At 34.2% G+C, this 25,565-nt stretch overlaps 1 protein-coding gene and 1 pseudogene across 2 annotated transcripts in view; one reads left to right on the top strand and one right to left on the bottom strand.

Annotated features, from left to right (window-relative positions):
- Window positions 1–233: 233 nt before the first annotated feature.
- NUP107 (nucleoporin 107) overlaps window positions 234–25,565 on the bottom strand; it is a 39,274-nt gene continuing 13,942 nt past the window's right edge. Inside the window, exons 9-28 of one of the 2 annotated variants that reach the window (XM_033118552.1) lie at window positions 24,739–24,810; window positions 24,178–24,266; window positions 20,994–21,072; window positions 19,368–19,481; window positions 16,332–16,422; window positions 16,112–16,188; window positions 14,252–14,311; window positions 13,430–13,575; window positions 13,284–13,332; window positions 10,754–10,823; window positions 10,314–10,432; window positions 9,554–9,592; window positions 9,128–9,278; window positions 8,693–8,805; window positions 7,965–8,067; window positions 7,344–7,504; window positions 6,078–6,203; window positions 5,559–5,672; window positions 953–1,120; window positions 234–588 (exon numbers count right to left, since the gene is read on the bottom strand). In XM_033118552.1, the coding sequence (XP_032974443.1) occupies window positions 481–588; window positions 953–1,120; window positions 5,559–5,672; window positions 6,078–6,203; window positions 7,344–7,504; window positions 7,965–8,067; window positions 8,693–8,805; window positions 9,128–9,278; window positions 9,554–9,592; window positions 10,314–10,432; window positions 10,754–10,823; window positions 13,284–13,332; window positions 13,430–13,575; window positions 14,252–14,311; window positions 16,112–16,188; window positions 16,332–16,422; window positions 19,368–19,481; window positions 20,994–21,072; window positions 24,178–24,266; window positions 24,739–24,810 (2,049 nt within the window). In that variant the 3' untranslated portion in view covers window positions 234–480. The remainder of the gene's footprint in view (window positions 589–952; window positions 1,121–5,558; window positions 5,673–6,077; window positions 6,204–7,343; window positions 7,505–7,964; window positions 8,068–8,692; window positions 8,806–9,127; window positions 9,279–9,553; window positions 9,593–10,313; window positions 10,433–10,753; window positions 10,824–13,283; window positions 13,333–13,429; window positions 13,576–14,251; window positions 14,312–16,111; window positions 16,189–16,331; window positions 16,423–19,367; window positions 19,482–20,993; window positions 21,073–24,177; window positions 24,267–24,738; window positions 24,811–25,565) is intronic. The other variant, XM_033118553.1, reaches the window with a different exon arrangement.
- On the top strand, window positions 21,959–22,389 carry LOC117029341 (nuclear nucleic acid-binding protein C1D-like; annotated as a pseudogene).

Below are 25,565 nucleotides of genomic sequence, written 5' to 3'. Positions count from 1 at the left end.
ATAAACTAGAAATGTCTTCAAAATAAAGAGAACAATAGTTTAATATTATTTTAGAAAACATTTTTGCTATATTCATTTTCTTAGCTTTAATATTTAAAAAATACTAAATTTTATGAGAAATTACATACCTGACTTAAATCTACTTTCCATTCTTTTCAGAATACTTATGATCATAGGAAAAAAATAGGGTAACAGGAAATTTAATTTCTTATTACAAAACAGAATGACAAACAGAATTTGTAAAGAACAGAAATTTTTAATTTTTATATAATTTTATTAATAAACAGGGAAATAACTTACCTAATACACTAAAATTTCAGTGTTACCATAATATTCTGAAAAGTACAAAATTCAAATGTTTAAATTTTACGAACATTTTTCCCATAATGCAAAAGAAAAAACCCAGTAATTACAAATATGTATATTTTACAAAAAACTCCATTTATCATGGAAATAGTGAGATTACAAAGAGTAGATGAATTATGACTGAATTTCATATCCTAATGGATCAAGCCCCTGATCTAGGAGCATCAGAGAGGATTCTCTTAACTTCTGCAGCAATTTCCTTAGCTCTTCCTTAGAAAATACCTGATTTTAAAAAAAGAGAAAAAGAATGAGAACAAAGAAAAGTTAAGAACTTTTAGTCACCTAGTCAACTTGATGAGCCTAACATAAGAAGAAATCCCTCTCTGACATTTACGTAGACAGAGACCAGTATGATAGCACGGCCTAGGAATTTCAAAGTTATTTCTCTGAGTCAGTCTAAATACTTCTAACTGCTTAGGAATGTATACACATTTTGGGGGAAAAGTACAATCATTAAAACGGGACTATCACTTTAAGAAAATCTAAGTACAGCTAAAAAAAAATAAACACATCTCACACAATTAAATATTACTACAGAGCTTATCAAATCACTAAAATGTAAATGTGTAAATGCTCTAGAACTTACCAGATACAGTTTGTGGCGCTCAGAGGACACCATATCTGCTAACTGCAGGCATTCCTGATACTGACCAGTACTATGCAATACGGTGTGAAGCAGAAAACACAACGCTGGCAGACAAAGCTTTCTCAGTAAAACCATTTGATGTGTTCTTTCATGGTCTTCCTCAGCATCCTAGGGACAGACAACATCAAGTAGTCATTTTAACAACTTTAAGCTAAATACTCTGCACGGAATCAAAACCAAAAAGCAACAGGGAGAAGCTAAAGAATTTCTCTAAAGCTTATCATGCCCATTAAACGTAAAACAAGGTAGGCTTTCAGTCATGGTATCTAGTAGGCAAGATTTTTTAGCAAAACAGCATGAAGCTGAACAAAATATACTACAGAGGAGTCACAGGTCTGATAATGAAAACAAAATGCTTCTGATTTGTATTTCTAGTAAACTTACTATGTCTTGAATAAAAACGTGTAATAGGAGTAAGTAAGAGTTAGAGACTGAATACTACCAGGCAAAACTCAGAACGGAAAACAATCACCATTCCCCTGGACATCTGAGTACAGATGGAAACCGAGACATATAAGGAGGTCTGAGAGGATGTACCTGACTGGCAGCAAAGACTGTGGCTGAGAAGAAGGGTCAGGATGGAGGGCGGGGAGAAGGGGTGGCAAGGGAGAGGCACGCAGGGAAGGACAAGTTCACTGCAAACATCTTGTTTTCAAACAAAGAACAAATTTATGATGTCTTTGTGTTAATTTTTTTTAAATAGAAAAATTGAAAGAACCTATAGATTTGAATAATATAACCCATGAGACAGAGCTAATAACTATGTGAGGAAAACTTAATGTGGAGAAAACAAGTAACATTTCTTTTGAGAGTATGCATAAATCTTTCTAAAAAATTATGTAAGAGTGCAGGAGAATAAACCTCACATTGCCTCCTAACAAATTTGAAAACTAAAGTAATTAAAATAGAAAGGTACTCAACCACACTAAAATTTCTGAAATAATCTTTAAAATAGGAAGGAAATCCACAGAACTCATAGTGTAAAACAAAACAGAAAACAGGACATGTTAAAACAATAACTGGTTCTTTGAAAAGCCTATTAAAGATACATACAATTAATTTTTAAAAGGGTACTTTCTTAGAAATTTGGATTTTTTTTCCTTATGACAATTATATTAATCTCTAAAAATATTTTCATGTGTGAGGCTGTAATATTAAACTGCTAGAACATTTTTCAAAGGTAGATATAAGTGGAGGTGTGAAACAACAAACTGTAACCTGGTAATTCTACCAATGAGTAATTGTACTAAGTTAGTCTGACCTAGGTCAGGTTTCCACACAGGAAAAATTACCATCAATCTCTTAGTCTTGTTTTGAGCTATAAATACATAAAAGCAAATACTAAAAATGTGTGCTTTGCGTTTTCTTAGCTTTAAAAGGGTTAGCACCTTCATTTCTTTTCTCAAATAGGAATTCATCACTACCTTCACAGGGATATTTAAAACACCTTACTAGTAATTCTTACCAGTGATTCCTACCTGGTGCCTAGAATGAGAGGACTGCTTCTTTCTGGGTCATTCCATTTGTGCTTCAATGTAGTCTTTTCCCCTACACTACAGAGACCAAGTACCCCTGGCTCCTAGACTCCTTATCCCCTGAAAGTAGCAGCAGGTTCATCAATAACCTCACCTCACAGGATGGATTCCGTTTACCAATAACCTCATCTCACAGGACGGATTCCGGGAGCCGCTTCTCCTAAATCCTTCTGCTGCCAAATATCAGGGTATGTTACCAGTGATCTCCTCAACTGACTATTACATAATGGATTCCCATACCAGCAGACGGGCTGCTGCTATCAACTATCCAGAACCATGCCTGATGGGCCTGGTGGGCCCTGCAATTTACCACAAGGCAAAGGGAATTAACTGCTCTGCTACAACCTAGGATATTTTTCTTATCTGAGTGAGGAAAAGCTTTGAAAAATCCTATAAATATAGAAAACAAGACGATTCTTTCCATCAGGGACATACAGTGCCTTATATATGAGAAAAACTCATTAACTCTAAGTGTTGATAGAAGAAGTGGACCTGTGGTGACAGGGACCCCTGAAATGAAGACAATGCATTCACCCCAATAATGTAGTACTATTCATTAACCAAATATTTTCTGAAAGCCTCTTACGTTTTAGGTATTATTTTAAGTGCCACGGTCAGAGAAATAAAGAAAACAAGGTTGCTCCCTTCATGAAGGTTATGTTCTAACGGGGGCAGACATACAAAAAACAAATAAATTGATATACATTATATCAGACTGTGGTAAGTGCTATGAAGAAAACTAACTCAGGATAAGGAGACAGAACGTTGACAGGTGTGTGTACATATATGTATATGTTATTTAGGATAGGGTGGTTGGGGCCGGGGAGAGTCTAAAGATGACATTTGGGCAGACTGCTCAAGGAAGGAAGGGAGCCATCCATGCAGATACCTTGGGGAAAGAGCATTCTAGGCAGAGGGAGAACAGCAAAGAGGTTCAGAAGGCTAGAGTGTAGGGAGCGGAGAGCTGTAGGACAAGTAGACACGTTCCAGTGTACATGTGTCCTTGTACATCAAGAAAAGAACTTTGAGTTTTATTCAAAGAGTAATGAGAAGACATCAGAAGGTTCTAAGTAGGAGAGTGACATCTATTTCATTTTAAAAGGATTACTAGCTGATCTACATGAGGAAGGGACTGTGTAAGGAAGAGTGGGAAGCAAGGGAAAGACTGCTGGAGCTTCAACTAAAATGCAGTGTAAGCAGAGATGGTGAAAAGTAGGTAAAAATGGCCTGCCTGCTCCACCCCCTGCCATCCCTGTGCGCCACCAGCCTCCAACACTAATGGAACCATTCCACAGTTACATAATAACTTGGAGGTGTCAGTAGAAGAGACAGTATATCATGCCTTGGCTATCTTGTACATCTGTGCTTTGCCCAATAGCTGGCCAGGCAAGTGAGTGGGGGCTTGAGTCACGGCTGTGCTCCACTCTACAGGTCATGCTTACCTGGCATGGAATTGATCTGCGTAAGGGAAAGGGTGTCATTGCCTACTTCTTATACAAGTGATACATGTGGTAGCAGAAGCCCTGATAATTCCCTATTTTGTTGAACAAGTAAGAGTGTTAAGCTAAACTCAACCACGGTGATTCAAAATGTCATTATCTACCATTTGATTGTTCAAGAAATCTCTTCTTGTCTAGATTATTTGAAGCGGTTGAGACTGAACATTGATTTTTAAATGTTTGATAAAACAAAATGGTATCATTCATTGCCTTCTATTCCACCTCCATTTTTACACTACTCCAACCTATTTTGTGGCTTTCATTATCTAATCTACTAAGATTAATTAATAACTAGTATAACAAAGATTTGTGTATTAACAAGGCACTCAAGTCTTTTTAAAATTTAAATAGCATTTAGCAACACTAAAACTTTTATCTTTGTGAGCACAAATTAGAAAAGTTGAGCCTGAGGAACCTGCTAAAACTTCAAAATTACTTATGAAGTCAGCAGAGTTCTATTAAGAATTTTAGGGTAAGAAGAAAAGACTTTAAAGATATTACTGTATCAGGGATTAGTAACAAAGAGGAGCTCAAAGCTAATCTCCTAGCCCTATTGTTTTTTGCTTCTGGGAAGCCAGAGAAGCTGGGAAAATGTTGTGGCTAAAAAAAAATAGTGAATATATTATTAGGTCATGGTAGAAGATACTAGGAATACTCCTATGGTTTTCTCTATTCAAAATAACGTGCCAACTATCCAGAATTCAGCATTTCCAAGTCTCTTTGGATAGACCATCAGGTCTGCAAAGGCAAAACTGAGTTACTGACTGTTTCTGTCGTGCCCCAGGTTCAAGCTTCAGTGTCTCTCCCTCACTGATTATCACCTGCAGTAACCTTCCTTTTCCCCATCTCAGCTCATCCAAATTCTACCCGATTCCTTCAAGATTCAGTCAAATGCTGTACCTTTCAAGCATCCTGTCCAGACCTCTTCCAGGCAGAGGAAACCTTTTTTTCCCCTGAACTCACAAAATACTTAATTTGTGCTTTTCTTATGGCATTAAGTACTTCTGTAGCTGGTTCTCAACCCAGGGTACATATTAAAGCTTGCTATTCAATTAATAAAAAAAAAAAAAAAGCCCGGCCCTACCTTAGACCCATTCAACCAGAACCTCTGGGGACGGAACCCAGCATTTTTAAAAAGCTTTCAGGATAAATGGATAGCTCAGAAGTGAGAGTCACTGCTTTACATGTCTTACTCATTCTACCAGACTTATCCTCATATCCCTAAATTGAGTTGAATACTTGTGTAATTAAAATTGTAGGCCCAGAATTTTAAAAAATTAGATTTTAGTATCCCGAGTGAAGATATTAAATGTGAAGAAACAGTTTGCCCAAGAGTTGACTATTCCTGTTCCCTAGCTAGTATTTTCAGTTTAGATTTAAATTATGGGATGTTCAGTTTTAAATACAAAGGTTATGTAAGAACTATAGATGCTCCTATTCAGAGACAAAACTTTTTAAAAAAGAGATACATATATTTTTTGCTTTTAGCTACAAACAATGCACACAACTTACCTCTCTAACATCCACCATCCATCCTCCATCAACAAACAATAAGACATTGTACATTTTCTCCTTTACATCAGCAGTTAGGGCATCCAAATGCCCTTTCCAAATACCATAATCCATCTGTAAGACAAACAGAAGGCAGATATATAATGGACTAAAACCAATAAATAATGTATTTGTAAAGTGCACACAAGAATATATATATAATATGGAGTATCATTCTGAAGAGCTGACATTCAGTCAGCCAAATATAAAAATAAACAGCAACAGAGTGCATTCAAATAAAACACTAAAATAATAGCTTTGTAAATGAATACTACTGTCATCTGAAGGTATGTTTCATCCCTGGCTAATTATCTACTTTAGAAAGAAAAGTAACTAAACAGATGGCTTTTTTTCAAAGCAGAACATTAACAGGAAGATCACCAGTTATAATAGAAATATAGTTGCTGAAAAAAATGATCTCGTTAAATATATGGCATGTATAAAAATGCAACAGACAGGTCTCGGCCATATTCAACTTACTTCGTATTTCTTTTCTTTGTGTTCATGAGCCACTTTCTCAGTAAAACTTGGTTGAGGTATCAAAGCAGGTTTTTGTGGAGCTGAATTCATATGTTTAAACCACTCATTAAACGTTTCATGGGCTTCCTAAAATAGAAAATAGAAAAATACAAAAAAGGAAAACTTTTTATATACATTCAACAAAGCTTTTAAAATTTGGTTCTTAGAAATAATTTTGTAGCATCAAGAAACAAAACTGTTCAATATTTAAGTTTTTATGCAAAAAAATCACTGTGAATGTTTTGTCTAGTGACAAACACCAGCAAGACGTGTACGCGTGTGTGTACACATCGTTTTCTGGCACCTACTCCTATCTCAGCACCCTGCTCACAGACGTATCTTGACATTTAGCACCCTGTGAGGTGCACATGTTTACTTGCCTGTCTTTTTGACTGATCTATTAGCTTCTAGGGGGCAAGGACAGAAAGCCATCCACAGACTAGTCCCATGTAATCATTTCATTGTTTGTTGAATGAATTTTGAATGAGCATGTTGTTTTTTTAGTCATAACAAATAGAGAATATCTTGCTTTTCTCAGTTATTGCCAAAGGCAGGAATATTCAAGTCGAGATAAGCATTCAAAGAAAACATTAGCTTCAGACATCACATACACTATCTCCCATGTGAGGTGTCTTGTTTGGTTAGCACTGATTAGAGGCTCATATTAATGAAGACCAGGTCATGATTTCAATGCCCTTGTGGATCAGTCAGTGAGGCTCATATTAATGAAGACCAGGTCATGATTTCAATGCCCTTGTGGATCAGTCAGTACCACAGTCACAAGAAACGTAAGATAATGAATGAGTCAATCACCACTTCTGGAAACAGTTCCAAGTCTGAGAGTGAATCAGAAAGACCATCGTGAAGACAGGCACTTTGTCCTTTTCTTCCAACCCCCCCCCTTCTTCCTTCCCCCCACCCACATGCTGGCTCAAGCCGTTGTTTCTTAGTCTAGTTGTGTAGGACAAGCTCCCTGGCCCATGGTGGTATAATGAGCCTTGCGCTCCCCCCAGCTGAGGCAGTCGGTCGCCAGTCATCGGTGGGCTGCTCACCCATCACCTGCGGCAGCCCAGTTCCAGGGAGAGCTGTTGTTCATAATCTTAGCTGTAGAGGGCGCAGATTACTGCCCCACGTGGGAATCGAACCCTTGACCTCAGTGTTAGGAGCAAAGCGCTCCTACCACCTGAGCCACCAGACCAGCCCCTGTCTTTTTCTTTACAGTCTTACCAAATAAGCTCTAATGCACAAATGTTCTCTGATAGCATTATCATCTTCAGCAGGAAGTGGGCTTTCCATTCCTTGTTCCTCCCATTGATTATAGATTTCTGCTATAGAATCCTGAGGAATTTTCACAAATACTTCTTTTGCAGCTTCATGCTTTCTTGATGCTGTGAAAAAGATATACAATTTTTCAATATATATGTGGATTTCTGTGTAATGGTTTCTAAAGAAGTATAATCACTGGTTTGCAACTTTTACAGTCAGCTATAACCATTTCAGGTACTTCAGTTAAAGGTCTGGGCGATCTTTCTACCTAACGGCTGGGCCTTTTCCTTATCTCAATGCTACAGTCACAAAAGGTTTCATCAAATGCAGTTACTTTTACATACTTCTGAGTCTTAAAAAAAAAGGATTACATTTTTCAAAGCCTTGAGATTATACACAAAATTGAGTAGGACATGAAAATTCACTGTTAAATATGTTTTGTTTTATAATACCAGGTTTGATATATATGTGAGTGGCTTTTTGTGCCCTCCACTATTGGAAAAGTTTGAAAAACAAAACAAAGTTGAAGAATACATAGATTTGAACAAAAAACTTTAAAAAGAATATAAAAATACAACATACCCAAGAATTTTCTTATTATTGCATTGCCTTGTTTTAGTGCCTCGGCCCTCTGTGCTGGGTCAAACACCAACCAGTCAATTACATCAATTTTTAAACGGTCCTCCTATTCATTTAATTGAGAGAGAAAAAAAAGAAACATCAATTTTGTTGTTTTCTAAGATATTCTGCAAATTAGAATTAACTTACACCTGCACTTCTAGTGAACATCATTGTCCCTCAAATTATACAAAATTATGAAAGAATCCAGCTTTCCTTAGCTTATTTTCGTATTTAATAGCTTTCTATTAAATTATGGATAAACCTACTGGACTGTGAATCTGGAATTATATATTCTATGTCCCACCAGCTTAACCATGTGATTCCTTTAAGTGTTACTCTAAAAATTTTTTCTTTCCTAGATAAAACTTTCAATTCCTTCCTGAAAATAGGAATATGTAAGTATCATGAGTTAGTGATTGATCAAGTATCTAGAATAATGTGATGAGCAAAAACCCAAAGCTCAGATTTTTTTCAATTAAAGAAGCTTCCTCTAACATAATACTACTATAAGTAATCTCTTATATAAGACTTGAAGTTTGCTTTCAATTTTTGTAATTTAAAAGGTTTTGGCTGACAAAGAAAAATTCTTAAATAAAGAAAAGAAGCCAGAGAATTTTAAGGTAGAATGTCACCACACAAGGGATTATTAGGAGTTACACATAACACACTTCCCCTCACCCTTATATTACCTCAGTAGTGCCAGTATCTAGGGCTGGGGCCAGGTCATGATGACTGAATTCACCATTATCCTTCTTTCGAATATTCTCAACTACAGTTTTTGTTATAGTTGCAATATCCAAATCTAAAGAATTTTTTGAAGAGATGAAAACAAGACTTAATTGTTCACACTAATATTCTCTAAACAGTAACAATGATTTGGTAAATTTGGGATAGAAATTTTTAAAAACTGTAACATAAAATATGAAAGACATTATGAAAGACAATGCCAAAATTTAAAGATAGATTTTTACACGAGTTACAGTATATTTTATTCCTAAAACAGAATTTCATTGAAATTCTCTTAAGAGAAATAAGATTTAAAACTAGAAGGATAAATGTTACTAAAGCCAAAATGATAAATTTGCCTACAAAGCCCAATGATGAAGTTCTCGAACTACTTTTACCTGCTTCTTTAGCCAGCTCCAAGCAATGGTGGCGTTGCTCAAGTTCTGTCACACCTTCCAAAAACAGTGCATACTGGGCAACAGCTAGGTCTTGAGGTAAATGACAGGTATAAAATGCTATGAGATTTATATGCTTCTCATTTATTAAAAGCTGAAAAATAGAAAAAGATCAAAGTATGTCAATAATAAAACAAATGTTTGAAAAAGTTCAAACATATTTAGGAGAAATTCATACAAACACGGATTTGTGCTGCTAAACAGAAAAATTCTTAAAAAATGAATTTATGATAATTAAAGATCTCTTACAGATTCTGATGAATTTCCTGCCACTGGATATTAAAATACCATCATTCTAATTTTTATTTTCATTAAAGTAGTAAAAAAAAAAAAAAAAAAAAAATCAAATGGTGAATTCTCAAAGTTTACCTGTATATATGTCTTTAAAACCTCAATGGAAACTTCTTCCTTCAATGGGAAAAAAGATATAATTCAATTATAAACACAACTGTTTGTGTATCAGAAATATGTCTAATAAAAATTCTATTAAATTTTTAAATATTTACTATTGAGCAAAAACTATATGCAAGGCTAAGTGCTTACTTAGCCAAGTTCATATATTGCCTGATTTAATCTTACCATACTCTTTGTGGGTAGTTACTATTATTGTCACATTTCACAGAGACAGAAACTGAGACCTACGGAGGTTTTATTTATCCAGAACAACAAAGCTATAAGCTGCTTAGCAAGGCTGTGAACCCAAGATTCTTACTGCAAAACCCAAGCTTTCAACTGCTGTATCATTCTGCCTTCAACATGTACTCTGATCAAAATGTTATCATTTAGGAAAAAAGAAAAAAAAAGAAAACAAAGATTTATAATCTCACATCGAACTCAGTCTGGTTCAATTAGCCTAGCTGCTTGAGTTAGATTTAGAGTTGGGTCCTGATAAAGATTAAAGTTATGAATTTGCCAAAAACCAGATGACCATCAGCATTCTTCAGCCACAGATTAGAATCCTACCAGGTCACCCACAGCGAGCTACCACTGAGTGACCATATGAGACTATATAGAAGACTTTGGCACCCTTATGACCATTTCTAAAAAACAACAAAAAAGCAGTGTTTTCCTGACGACAGGTCTAAAGCATCTGTCTTATAGAGAAGGTAAATTGTTCACTTTTATTTACTTTGGTCTGTAGTCCCAGAGTGCGAAAAAACAAAATGAGATGAGTCATGAAGCGCAGGAGGTGTCCAGGTAGATTATTTCTGCTTTTGGAAAGCCATTTGCTAAACTCATCCATCAAACCTACGAGCCATCAAAGCAAAGATTCAACAATAGGGACAAGAATCAAAAGTAGATAAATAAACATTACCAAGAACATTTACCACATTCTTATAGTGCTATTTAGTCACTATCTCATTGTTAACAACCGTCATATAAAACTGACTCTGGATTAAATCCAAACTGTTATATTTAACAGTTAAGTAGATGGTTGCATCCAAATAGGCTGTTTATAAAGATTAAAAGATGTAGTGAGTCATACGCATTGACTTGATAACTTTTTACAAAATTACTATAAGAAAACAAAGAGCTCATACAAAGTAAAATAAAATTATAATATCTTACCATCAATGTCTCCCAGGATAAGGAATTTTTGAACTATATGATAATGTTCTTGATTCTCTTCCAGAACTCTCTGAAAAAATTTTTACATTTTCCATAAATCTTCTAGTGGCCATTCTGTAGTATGTACTTATTGTTAAACTAAAAATGCCAAACTTCAGAAGGAACACACATAAAGAAAGTTGGAAATGAATAATCTCAGGAGATCAAAATAAAACATGGGAAAGATACTTCCTTTGGGATTTAATCAAGGCTTACAAATCCAGGACTGAACAATATGTTTGAAAGCAGAGAACTGTGATAAAACAATTTAATCTCTGTGAATGTTATTAAACTTTTATTTTTTTATATTTTACTACTATTTTCCTTGACAATCCAAGATGGACCAGAAAGGAAGTGCATATGTGACCTAAGCAAAATAAACTATAAAGATTTCTTTCAATACGAACAGTAGTTATTAAAAGCATTCTTTGGATATTCTCTTCTGCACAAGGCACCAAGAGTAAGAAAAACCATCAAAATAGTGAATAGGCACAAAGTAGGAAAAAAAACATCTACAAGTAACCTTCAACTGGGTTTCTTGAAGCTTAACAGTTTATTTTTTGTCAAAATTTAAAATTTTTACTTAAATTTTCTTGCAACATCTCTTTTTAACATTCAAATTTTTGTTCCATCTGGAATTTATTTTAATACATAGCATGAGGTAGGGATCTAGCTTTGTTGTCTTTCCAAATGGAAAGTTAATTTTGTCCACTTCATGTATCTAAATAAACCATCCCAGTTCCTCTAAAATGAAAGGTCACCTCTGTCATTGTTCATTTCTCATCTATTCTTACATCTAACATGGACTTTTGGTTCCACTGATCTATTATTTATTCCTGTGCCAGTTTTATACTGTTTTGCTATATCTTTATATTGTTTTATTAAGACAGTATCCCATAACTATTGTTCTTTTCCAAATTTTCTTGCCATTCTTACTCATTCATCTATTTGGAAATTTTCTGCCTAGAAATAATCCCCAAAGGTTTAGGTTTCTGTGTTAATTTTGGAATAAATGACACTTACGTTGAGTTTTCTCATCCAGGAACGTGGTATATCTATTTATTCATCTTTTTCAATAAAATTCTAGTTTTCTTTATGAAGGCTCTTAAACCTTTGGTAATTTTTATTCCTAGGTATCTTAGAGTTTTAGTCAATAATTTAAACGGGACTTTTGGAGAGGGCTATATACTTTTCTAACTAGTTATAACAAGTACAGAAAGGCTACGATTTTTTGTAACTTTGTTTTGTATTTAAATACTTTAACAAGTTCTTATTATCTTATTAATTCTAGTAACTTTCTGAGTCTTGAGTTTCTAGATTTACACTTTCATCATTATGTAAATGTTCCCCCTTTTCTAACATTTATATCTATTCCTTGACATTCCTGTTTTATTTTCATTAGTTAGAATCTCCAAAATAATAAACAAACACTTGACAGAAAAAAAAATTAATTTCCTTACTATACAAAGAGTTCATATACAATAATAAAGAAAAGATAAAACTCAACAGAAAAATGGGTAAAAGGTCTGAACAGGAAATTCACAAATGGTCAATAAACAAAGGAAAACTTGCTCAGCCTTATGAATACACAGAAAAATGTGAGTAGAACAGTGTGCACTCTCATTTCTCACCTAATCTGATGGATTGGCAAAAAATAAAAAGGGTGACACATGGGACTGGTGAGAATGCAGGGAAATGGACACAATAAATTACTTGTTAATTAACTTAATACACATACACCCTTCAACCCAGCAACCCTGCTTTCAGGAAACCTATCCTAAAGAAACAAAACTGGTAGATGAGCATATATGTATATAAGAATGTTCACTGTAGTGCTAAAAACAACCTAAATATCAGCAAAAGTGCAATGATTTAAAAATTACATATAAAACATTACGTACCTATTAAAAAAGAACGTTAGGTTGTCAAATCTATATCCATGAACTTGGAGACAATATCATTGAATTAAGGAAAAAAAACACCTCTCCAAGTTGTGATGTATATGGTATGATGTGAAAAACAACAAAAAACAAAGTCCTACACCAGCAGAATATCTACATTATTTATACATATTTGCAAGAGTATGGACAAAAATATAGAAGGATACATGTCAATATGCTTTATCATCTCAGGGGAATGAGAAACACCATAAAGGGATTAGGAGAAAGTTATCATAAAGGTTTTATTTATACATCTTTGGATTACTTTGTTCCAAGAACATACAGTATTACTTTGGTTATTTTAAAATTCTTAAAAAATAGTACTTTTAAGGTTATTTTGAGATGTAGAAAAAGAAAGTCTTACTAATTTATCATTACGTGTTTTAATTTTTCAAAAGGAAAGATACAAATTAGATTACATGCATATCACATATTTAGATGAAACAAATAGGTTTCACGTATTTTTTCTGCCTTTCAGCTACAGTACACAACAGCATAACGTTTATAGTTTCCTATTTCAGTTATTATAAAATAGTCATAGTAATATTTACCTTTTTATCAGTAGCTTGAAGTTCTTCGAAAACCTTTTCTAAGGTCCAACTTTGAAAGAAAGAACAGGATAAAGGATAAAATAGTATTAATAAACTTGACAAGCATACTACAAACCACCATGACTAAAACAAACCAACAAACTCACTTTGCTTCCAAATATTCTCTAGGGAGCTCCTCAGTTTCATCCAGAGTCATGACTGAGGTCCGGATCTCCTGTTCTACCAGACTGTCCACCATCACCCGAAAGTAGGCCCACACTGTGTCTTCCCAGGTGTCACAGACAGGAAGAAGCTTTTCCCCCATTCCAAAACAGAAAAACATAGACATAGTCAACAAAAAAGAAAGGATAACCAAAATCGCATAAAGGCACTATAATGACACAGAATATTGTGGATTGTAAAATACCATATTGAATAATCCACCCACCTCCTCACCAACCACATCTTCTAAGAAGTCTGAACTACCCTGTTTCCCCGAAAATAAGACCTTTCTTTCGGGGGAACACAGTATTATGATTTTTTTCCATACTGAGTTCACAAGAGCATCAATTTTCCATGCTGATATAAGATGGTGTTTCAACTAATTAATGTAATCCCTCAAAAGAGCTGTAAAATGTAGAGGGTAATGGGGTCGTGAGAAGCACACACACGTGAGACAATCCAAATAGTCACTGTGCCTTAGTGGCAACTGCTGCATAAAATTATGGGTACTATCAGTCTTCAATAAACGCATGTTGTAATTAAATTTACAATCTTAGAAACTGAAGTCTGATTTCACGTAGTAAAACATCATTTGGTGTATGGGATACATCATATTGAGCAGCTCAAGTCACTATTCTATTCCATGATTATCTCTATCATTGCTACTTTTAAAAAGTAGTTTAAGTTTATAAGATTTATTATATACAATTAGAATATTTTCTGTATATGATTTCATTCCACAGGAAAAGATTAAATAGATTGCATACCTGCTTGAGATTCCCACTTAAAGCTGCATAAATTGCTCTTTCATATCTATTAAAAAGCTCCTGAAATACAATAAATACAAATAAATTTGGAATACTGTTTTTCTTAGTATGTCAATTTTTTTCAGAATATGGAATTTTGCAATGTTTTCTAAACTGAACTTATTTATTCGATAGTTTCTAAACTTTAGTGAAAGATCTGGTGGGGTGACAAGAAGGAAGGACCCCTTAGTTTGATGATATAGTTATACTGAAATCTTCAGGAAAAGTCAAAGATCTAAATTTCAAATACAGGGTGTAAAAGCAGATCCAACTCTAATGGATGATTTATAATAGTCAAATTTTATTCCAGATAGAACCTGTATAGGTGTTTTTCCCTAGAAAGTTTCTAAATACCTAATACTACCTGACACTGGCCTAAAAACAACATCAAAACAAGACACATGGAAGTTGTCAGGCAGCAGTTTGTATCAAATTCCTAAATTGAATTAATTATATTCATCAAATTATCCCATTTTACTTCCAGATTCTATTAATGGCACTTCCAGTTTTCTTATCATCCAAACAACACACTTCAGAGACTGCTACTATGTAACTAAGTGCTCCTCTGCCTTCTGTCTGCGATTACTCATCCTGACTATTCTCGCTTCCTTCCTTTCCACTCTCAAATATTATCCTAGATGAGGCCCTTATTACTTAGTGTCTGAATAATTCTAAGAGGCTCCTATCCTAGTTTCTCAGCCTTTGGTCCATTCAATTTTAAGCCTATTTTCCATCGCCACACAAATTTTAAAACACTGCTGTCAGGTGCCCTTGAGGTTTTAATGGTTCACCACTATCTACGATTAAAAAAGTTCTCAATCCTTAAGCTACACTTGAGGACCACCATTGCCTGTTCTTAATTTACCTCTTTCAATCACCTTTCCCATTATAGTCAGTTCTTCTACAAAGCTCGTTTTAAAAATGTAAATTTGTTCCAAAGCAATTGACATATCAAGGAACAATCTGAACATAATGCAAATTTCCCATTTACTTATGCACAATTTCATCCACAAGAAATGCTAAGTGAATGCAGAAAACTACACCCAGGTAAACTGGTCACCAAAATACCCAAAAGTAACACATCTCAAACATCTACCAGCTAACTCAGTTCATCAGGTGTTTTATAAGCTAAACTGATACACATCAAGTGTTACAGTTTTGTTTGATTTCAGATAACCTCCTTTTAGCACTTCCCAATATCTCACAAGCTGCAACCCTGACACCCAATTCCACAAGCAGACTTCAGGTCTCTTTCAAGGTAAATGCCACATTTATTGTAATATTTATATATTTCCTAACCATTTAACAGTGTGAAACAGTGCTGCTTCTATTAAGTTTTTATCTTTTTATGTATCACTGATGGTTTTCGAGTATTGTATTCTTAACTCCTTTCCCCCCAAAAGTCCTGTGGGTTTTTGTACAATTTTTTGCATGCTGCAATGATTTTTATGAATGCATAGGTCATGTCATAACCTATGCATCCTACCTAGAATTCCTTTTTATTTTCATGCCCAACAGCCCATATCCTACTAATTTTTAAAAGTTCAATTCTTTTTCCTGGGAACCAGCTTTAGCTCAAGGCTTATTATTCTTAGAATTCATTTGGTGCCTCCTTTATATTTTTGCCTTATGTCAGTTTTTAATTCTTACTACTTAAGTGCCTGAATAATTCTGATTAGTGGTTAAGTCAGCCAACTCCTATTCCTCAATTTGATTGGAAGTTCTTTCAAAACAGGAATTTTAGCCCAAACTACAGTACCTTCAGGCCTTTAATTAACTAGAGTAAAAATCATTGTCAATAAATATTTGATTATATCTTACATCTTCGGCCATTCTCCAACAACTTATTTTCCAAATGCATCTGTATGGATTCCCTTCAACAGACTCTAATTCTGTTCCTATAAAACAGCAAAAGAAAACAAATATGTAGTTTAAAATGGTATCTTTCATTGATTTCTAAAAACAAAAGCTGTACTTCACAGAGATGAGCATTTAGAGCTAAATATACCCCCAACTCTCAGAACAAAATCCACTAAAATACCTCCATTCACATTAGGGTCATGATAGAGCTTCCAGCCTTCAAGTGTTGCAGCTCTCCATGCCTGACCACAGCGCTTACAGAGCCGTTGTGCCTTCAGAAACAAGAAAGAGCAGTTAGTCATATAACCAGTGTAGTACTGGAAAAGTGCTTGTGCCTTATAGAAAAGTGATAAGCAGCATATGACAGGATTAGGTAACTTATGGTACAGCTATTACAAAAAATGATGTAGACAACTAGTAACGGTGTTCCACTTTATCACCAAATGCATGTCTCTCTGTGATTGTTCTCTGCCTTTCTTTTTTCTTTTTTTTTTTTAAGAACGGTGCAGCTCACAGTGGCCCATGCGGGGATCGAACCAGCAACCTTGGTGTTATTAGCACCACGCTCTAACCAAGTAAACTAACTGGCCACTCCCCTGCCTTCCTTTACTAAATAATCCTTTTTTTTTGCTCTTTGATTTTGGGCTTACCAACAGGTTCCTATGGTGCCCACAGGCATTTAATTCTGCTAGAGACAAATAGGGCTAAAGAGGTTGATGACCCTTGATTTATGTAAAAGAATTACAAAAACACTGTTAGTCTCTAGAATGACAGGGTGCTATTGTTTATTCACTCTACCAATGATATTTCTGTATGTTAAATGTGAGCAATCAGATGAACTTGATATACCAGTAAGATACATATGTGTTTGCTGTTCTATCATCTCTTCCCCATTTTTAGTTCATATGGTTTGGGAAGGCCTAATCCCGTCTCTGAACTCTAGGGTTAGGCAAGTAACCTAATAAGAATCACCCCCAGGGCTCTGCTGGAGACATTGAGAGAGAGAGATACACCCCTTTTGAAGGGATTGTTAGCTGGCAGGAAGATGTAAACTGCTGGAGGCTACCACAGACATTGCTACACAGGAGTGGCTTCTAGAGAATTAAGCCAGAGAAGAGGAGGGCAGAGCCAAGAGCTCAGCAAAGAGACAGTATCCTAATGACATCTTTTGAGTCCCAGGATCCTGCTTAATGTCAGATATAACCCTCTAGACTTCTCTGTTCCATGAGTCAATCAATCCCCCCCTTGTAAGTAATTTCCGTTGGGTTTCTTGAACGTAGAAAACCTGATTAATACAACCAGTTAAAGACTATCTCAGACAGCATTCTGGATTTATGGCTTTAAAAATTATGAAATAAATAATGAAAGTTATGTAGAAACATGGAAAAATGTTTTGATATGCTATCTAAAAAAGGGAGATAAAAACTGAACACAGAACTTTGAAAACATATTCTCAGTGAAATAAGCCAAACACAAAAGGACAAATATTGTCTGAGTCCACTTATATGAAATATCTAGAACAGGCATACTCATAGAGAAAGAAAGCAGATTACAGGTCACAGGCGCTGGGGGAAGAGGGAAATGGGGAATTATTTTGCATAATGGTCCCAGAGTTTCTGGTTGGGGTGATGAAAAGTTTTATGGTGATGGTTTCACAATGAATGTAATTAATGCACTGAAATGTACACTTAAAAATAGTTAAAATGACAAATTTTGTTATACAGATTTTGCCACAATGAAAAACAATTAATATACCCAAACCACTCTAGCGTATACTTTAAATGGGTGAACTGTATGGTATGTGAATTAGATTTCAATAAAGATGTTAAAAAAGAAAAAAAACTCTGAACGTATACTATGATTACAATTATGTTAAAAAGAGGTATAAAAGAAAAAGGGCTGTAAGTAAATACAAAAAAACCATTATCTGTGGTTATGTAAAGGTAGTGGGACCTAGAGAGTTTTTGTTTATACCCTTTCGGGAATGTGATCATTTTTTGTTTTGTTTTAAAAAATACATCCCTGTTTGCCATTGCAATTCCTAGTATCTTGCACATCACCTGGCAGAGCGGCTGGGACTTAAATATTTTCTGAATAAATGAATATGTGATATGAACTTCTCTTAATTAAAAAATAAGAACGATCTTAATAACCCTAGACTTACTACTATAAGAAATTACTTAATATATGTTAATGGTTTATAACACAGAAGAACAAACCATACTTTGAATTAACATATTTCCATCTAGAAGAACATCACGGATAGTACTGCAAAAGAAGTACTCATATAACATAATACCTAAAGCTTGAAGCTTCTATGCATCAGACTGCTCATCTAGAATCAATAAAGCCATTCAGTAAGCTAATTAGATGCTCAATATTCTATAGGCACACCTCGTTTTATTGTGCTTCGCTATACTGTGCTTCACAGATTTTGCGTTTTTCTCCTACATGTTGAAGGCAAGACCCTCTACCAGCAAAAATATACCACTCCTATTGTGGTCTTCTGGAACCAAATCTGTAACATCTCCAAAGTCTGCCTGTGCATACAAGACCTTAACTATCACAAAGGAGATTACTTTTTTTTTCCTTAAGGAGGGTGCAGTTCAGTGGTCCATGAGGGATGGAACCGGCAACCTTGGTGTTAGTAGCACCACGCTCTAACCAACTGAGATAACCGGCCACCTCACCCCCCCCTTTTTAAAGGAGATTACATTTTAAAGAGTGAGGTTTAATTAAACTGTCGAATAACTATGGTGTACACCTGAAATTAATATAATATTGTATGCTAGCCATAATTTAATAAAAATCTTTTGAAGATAAAAGAGGTGAGGTTAAAAGGGAGAAGTCTGAGGGCCATGATAGTCTACAAATGCATAGAGTCACCTGAAGAGCAACTTGGGTCAGACTTATTCTTAATGCAAACATCAGAACTAGAAATAATGGGGATATGCCTAGGATACACAGTACAAAATAGAAAGGCAAAGTCTGACTCCTTATAAAGAAATTTTCTAGTAGAGTTGTATAAACTACAGTGCACTACAGTGACGCAATGTGTTCTTATCACTGGAAATGTTTAAACGGCAGTTACATCTAGATATATTGTGAAAGAGATTACTACCATACTGAGAAGGCATACGAGGTGGTCACAAAGACGCCTTTCAACTTAAAGAGTCTATGACGTTTAAAAACTGGACAGCAGGTGTACATGACTTACCTCTTCTGTCATTCCAGCGCGGATTAGTGTGAAAAGATACTTGAGTAATCTAACTTCATCTTCTCTATCCAGATCATCAAGGGGCATTTTCTGTCTTATAGGAGCATCAGGATCCTATAATAAAAAGAAAAAAAATCAACTATAAATCCTTTCTATCCACATACATTTAAACACTATCAAGATATGATAAATCTCTCCTGATTAGTGAAACAAATTAATTTACAATTGAGTTAATTAACAAAGGAAATGAAGGGTCACAAGTGTTCCAAATAGCCACACAACTGTTCACTGCCCATTCTAAACGGACTCCGCTGGCCCTCAAAGGTGCATGCCTAGGGCAGGAAAGGTGGAAACACCACTAGTCCAGTCCAGCAGGTATGCTATTCATAATTCAAGATGACTTGATCTTTACCCTGTTATAGCAACTACATGGCCAAGTTAATTCCAAACAGAATCAGGCCTAGATAGAAATGAGTGCAGAGGAGGAACGGAAGGAATCATAATTTATTCTGTGACTAGAAAGTACCTCCTGAGAAACCTATAAGAAGAGAGCCCATGATGGGTTAATGCTACATAAAACACACCAATGCCCAATAAAATGTTTTTTAAAAAACAGATTTCTAATAAAGATCTCCCTGTCCCCAAAAAACCCCAGTTATTCCTACCTACTACTTTTCACAGATAGAAAGGAATGTGCTTTTAAACATCTGGGATGATATACTGTCCTCACTTTTCAGCAAAGAGCACATGATCTGTATATGGAATTTCAAGTGAAAAATTATAATAATGTGACTTAAGAAAGGAAGTAATTCTTATTCCAAATATTACTGTGTATGATAATACAAATTATCAATCCAGAAAATGAAATGCACAATAGATCAATTGGCTATTTTCACAAATATTTTGTAGACAGACACAATTATTCAATTTTGGAACATGGTCTCTTTCTGGAAAAAGTAAACCACCACTTTCCAGATGTTAAGAGGAAATGATTTTCAGTTGCTTGCTACCACGTAGTTTAGCTACAATTTACTTTAAGCTCTACCAGTAGTTTCCAAACAATTTTCACAAAAAACCTCTTTTGTTACCAAATGGAATTTTATCCATTTTTTCATAACCACTTATTTCTCCCACTGCTCACTATAAACATGTAATTCACATGCTGACACCTATCACAAAGCTTTATTCCTTTATTTCTACAATAGACTATTGTTCTTTTCAAATCCACTATTGTTCCTATTACTCATATCCTAAAATGACCTTTCTAACCTCAAACTAATTCACAAAGTCCCCCCCCCCCATTTTCTATTTAAATGATCTTTCATAGGTCACCATCTTCTAGTTGAAGAATCAAACTTTGCTATAAGACCAAAATTATTTTGTTTTTAATGCTGGCAAATCAGGGACACTTTCTATACCTTCTTTTAAAATTTACAACTCAGAGATCGTAGGTATCTTCAATTTCCACCAAATTCAAATTCAACTTAGTAGTTTTTACAGTTAAATAGTATGAGCAAACCTTCAGGAACCAAAAACAAGAATCCAAGAGAAGTTCTCAGACTTAAAAAAAAAAATAAAAAAAATCACCTAACTTTGAGGACAACTTCCATTTCAAAGAACACTTACCAATTCAGTGACAAGAGGGCGGACACTTCCTATATAAGAAGACAGCTGCCGCTGTTTCAAGGTATGCAGAGTATTTTCCCTGAAAGAAAAAAGCAGTTTCTTTTTAAAGGAGTTATTTTAATAGGTCTACTTAAAAAAAAAAAAAAAAAAATCAAAGTCAAAGAAAAATAGCATAAACTCAAAAAAAAACCATGCAAAAATGCTAAGTATGAAAGGGCATTTTACATTTTAGCACAGATGACTAATGATGTTAAGCACATTTCATGTCCTTATTGGCCACTCATCTAGATGCTTTTGTGAGTTATCTATTCAAATCTTTGCCCTTTTTATTGGGTTATCTTTTTAATACTGAGATGCAGTTCTTTATGAACTATAGGTTCTACATGTTTTTCTAGTCTGTGGCTTGCCAACAATTCATTTTCTCAATGATGTCTTTTAATGAGAAGTTTTTAATTTTGATGAAGTCAAATCATTTTTTGTCCCGATTTATTGCTTTCTGTGACCTAAGAAACACTTGCCTATCCCCAAGTCATAAAGATGTCCTCCTATATTTTCTTCTAAAAGCTTATGGTTTTAGCTTTTACATTTAGGACTGTGATCCATCTTGAATTAATCGTTCGGTATGATGCCAGAGGGGTGTCAAGGTTAATTTCTTTTCACATAGATATCCAGCTTTTTTTGCAGTTTGTTGAAAAGGCATCTCTTTCCCCATTGGATTGCTTTGACTCCTTTGTTGAAAACTAAATGACCAAGTTAATAAGTGTGGGTCTGTTTTTGGGTTCTTTATTCTGTTCCATTAGTCAGTAAAAAAGGGAGACTAAGTCATAAAAAACTTACAAAAACCTTAATAGGTCATTTTAACTAAAATAAATTTTTTTCCTGAAAATTGAAATTTCGTTTTTGCTCAGAAAAATCACAACTATTTTTCTGGGAGACAGGAGTGAAAGACCAGTGAATTGGTCATAATGGCAGGAAAGGAAATTAATGAAGACTATCCAGCAAAACTTCATGACTATTTATCAACATTTGAGAATTCTAGTGGTGCTATAGATGAGATACTGTGAAGACCATGACGTCTGTTTCTAGAAATGAGTTGTTGAAGAAGTTGGAGCCACTCAAACAAGCAAAAGTGGTTTTAATTTCTGCTTATACATTAAATTCAATGTTTTGGGTTTATTTGGCAATTCAGGGAGTTAATCCTAAGGAACATCCAGTAAAGCAGGAATTAGGAAGAAACACAAGAGTGTACATGTACAGAGTCAAGGAAATAACAGACAAGAAAAAGGCTGGCAAGCTGGACCGAGGTGCGACTTCAAGATTTGTAAAAAATGCCCTCTGGGAACCAAAACCTAAACATGCTTCCAAAGTTGCCAATAAAGAAAAAAGTAAAAATTAACCTTCGGTTTTGATGTGCCCATGTTCAAAAAGTACACCATTTTTATTGTTTTACACAAAATAAATGATTATGTGGCAACGCAAGGTTTGCCTTATTGAATCCATTATTGAATTCCTTATAAGGTATTCCTTATTGAATTCATATATAAACTTTACATTTAAATTTGTAATGCTAAATACTTTTCTCCCCCAGAAAAATTACATTATCTTTATTGATTTTCCTATAGAGCACTATGAAGTTTGTAACACTGTGGTATATTTTATATTTATAGTTTACCATCTCTCTTGACAGGAACTTATTTCCTTATATAGGTCAACCTTTCAAGTACCACTTTATAAGCAACTATGAAATGTAATTAAATGTTCTTTGCAAACATTTGTCTATTTTAAATGAATAATGACTTAATGAAGTATGCTATCTGAAGCCTGAAGTTATAAATACATCTGTTTTCACTATATATGAGAAAAATGAAATGACTTAAATGTCCATTATTTTTCTGTGTAGTTACTTTACCGTGTTTTCATGACTTTAAGAATTGCTTCCTTTGATATTTGAGGTGCGAATTTAAGACTTTAAGGCTATACTTTAATTCCTGGCCCTCTGCGTCTGTGTCCCATTTAAAGTAAAATATATTCTCATTAATTTTAGATGGGAAATGAGGTTGCATATTGATGGGTGAATTTTGGCATAATGGTTATATCCTGTCAGTAAAGGCTGTAAATGTTGTATAAAATAAGAAAAATCACAAACTACTCAAGATTTAATTTTTAATAAACATTTAGCAGCACTAATTTCCTAGTTAAGCAGAGAAAAAATATAATTGACTTGCAAATTGTGTGTACATGTATTAGTGAATTCAAAGGCGATCTGAACTTTTTCTACAAGTCTTGAAATAAACTGTCCTTCCCTCCAACCTTGTTCTTTAGCTACGCTTTATTTTTTTTTAAGGAGGGCGCAGCTCACAGTGGCCCATGTGGGGATCGAACTGGCAACCTTGGTGCAACCAGCACCATGCTCTAACCAGCTGAGCTAACCGGCCACTCCATAAACTGTCCTTTCAATCTATGGGTGCTTTCTGGTGTCAATGTCCTACAATAATTTAGAAGTACTGAAGGACATTGGTAAAATAAATATTTAAAAATTAAAAAAAAAGTTTTTTAAAAGAGTAGCTAGAAACATAGCACAAGTATAATTAAATTATGATTAAGAAAATAAAGCAGGTGACTGTTTGAAAACACGAATTAGATCATATCATTCTTTTATTCTCAAGGTTTCCCATCACATTTAGAATAAAGTCCCAAACCCTTAACCTCTGCCTGTCCATAAAAGTCCTGCATGAGCTGGCTCTCTTCAGTCTCATTCCCTACCATTTTTTTCTTTGCTGTGTTCACATGCTTCCTGTGCAAATATTTACCTTCTCAGGATCTTTGTAGTTTCTGCTCTTGCCCAGATCACTTGTCCCTCAGATTGCTGCATGGCTTGCCTTGTTTAAAAACTCTTCCTCTTACTACCTGTTAATATCCTTAGAGAAGCCTTCTTTTATTTAAAGTAGTACCCATTATCACCCTCTATTCATCAACTCTGATTCTTTTTTTTCCAAAGCTCTTAATACCCAACACGATATGTATTTGTTTTTACTCTCTTAAACAATTATAAAGTACACAAAGGAAGGGTTATTTATCTGTTTTGCTCTCAGACTGAATAAGCAGTAAGAAGTGTATAAGTATTCGCTGAAAGATGAATAAACAAAATCAGTGTTAAGTGTCCTCGGGAATAAAAGTGACTTACCAATACACTGATTTTGCATAAAATTCAATATTATCAGAAAAATCTCCAATTTCATCTTTGGCAATGCTTTCTAACCAATCTACCACGAGCTAGAAAAGGAAAACAAGGCAAAAAAAAAAAGAAGTATTAACTATAAAATCTGTATTTTATTTGAAGTAGTACCCTTAATTTCAAAAAAAGCTTCTGATTCAAAAATACCAAGTAACAATTTTTCCAACCACTATTTTTATTTTAAGATATATATACGTATACGTATATACGTATACGTATATATATATATATATATATATATACGTATACGTATATATATGTATATAAAATGGCAAAAGAATGAAATTTTCTATAGGAATAACACAATTTTTAACAGGCTATTCCTAGAAATACCAGGGCTATCACTTGAAAACCAAATAATTAGGTTCTTAATTTCTTTTAATTACAAATAAAAAGACTAGAAAGAGAAAATTAAGAAAAAAGTTTTAAATTAAAACAACTTCAGTTCTTTTATTTCATTTGCCTTTTCTCCATGTTTTATAAACACATATTTAAAAATTCTAGTCATACCTGACTTTGCCGGACAAGTGAATCTCTCTGAAATAATGCTTCCACCACTGCTTTTTCACTAGCATTAAAAGCCTATTAGAAAAAATATTTACAGGAAGGAAAGAAAAAAGATGTTCTAAGAATATTATTTCAATAGAATAGTAAAAGCGAATCTGAAATAAGTATATTTAATCACCCATAAACATTTTATCACATAGCAAATTGGCATATTCATCTCTGAAAAATTTTTTATAAATAAATTTCAAACTGCTAGATCAATTTGTGGCTACTTTTACTTGATATTTTAATTCTTTGGCTATACTTGGAATTTAAAAACTCTATTTTCCCCAGAGATATTGTTTTAGGGAAAAATAAAACACAAAACAAAATGAAACAAAAAAAAATCATAACAAAGAGATGGATGCAGTCATGTGACATACTAGAAAATTAACATTTTAAAACTTTAAAATCTTTTTATTCTACACAGCAGAAGTTGATAGGCGATAAAACTTAACAATCCAAGGCTCTTATGACTGACTTTAAAAGACAACTTGACAAAAATATTAGCAAATAATATTAAGCAGTATATTAAAAGGATAATATATGGTGACTGAATCAATTAATCCATCTTATTTGAGGATTCAAGGAGAAAAGCCACATGAACATCTGGATAGATGTCAAAATGTCATCTGATAAATTACAAACAGAAGAATGTTTTGCTAACATAACAGACTATCTACCTAAAGCCTATTGCAAATATATTTAACCGTAAAGAGAGACACTCCTTTTAAAACCCAGAAGGTAAAAAGAATAAGAATTCCTGCAATTATTCACCTTTACTTTGAAAG

The sequence above is a fragment of the Rhinolophus ferrumequinum genome, chromosome 10 (genome assembly GCF_004115265.2).
Source record: "Rhinolophus ferrumequinum isolate MPI-CBG mRhiFer1 chromosome 10, mRhiFer1_v1.p, whole genome shotgun sequence".
Classification (NCBI taxonomy): domain Eukaryota; kingdom Metazoa; phylum Chordata; class Mammalia; order Chiroptera; family Rhinolophidae; genus Rhinolophus; species Rhinolophus ferrumequinum.
The sequence above is the reverse complement of the archived record's forward strand: the minus strand, read 5'-3'. Positions and strand labels throughout refer to the sequence as shown.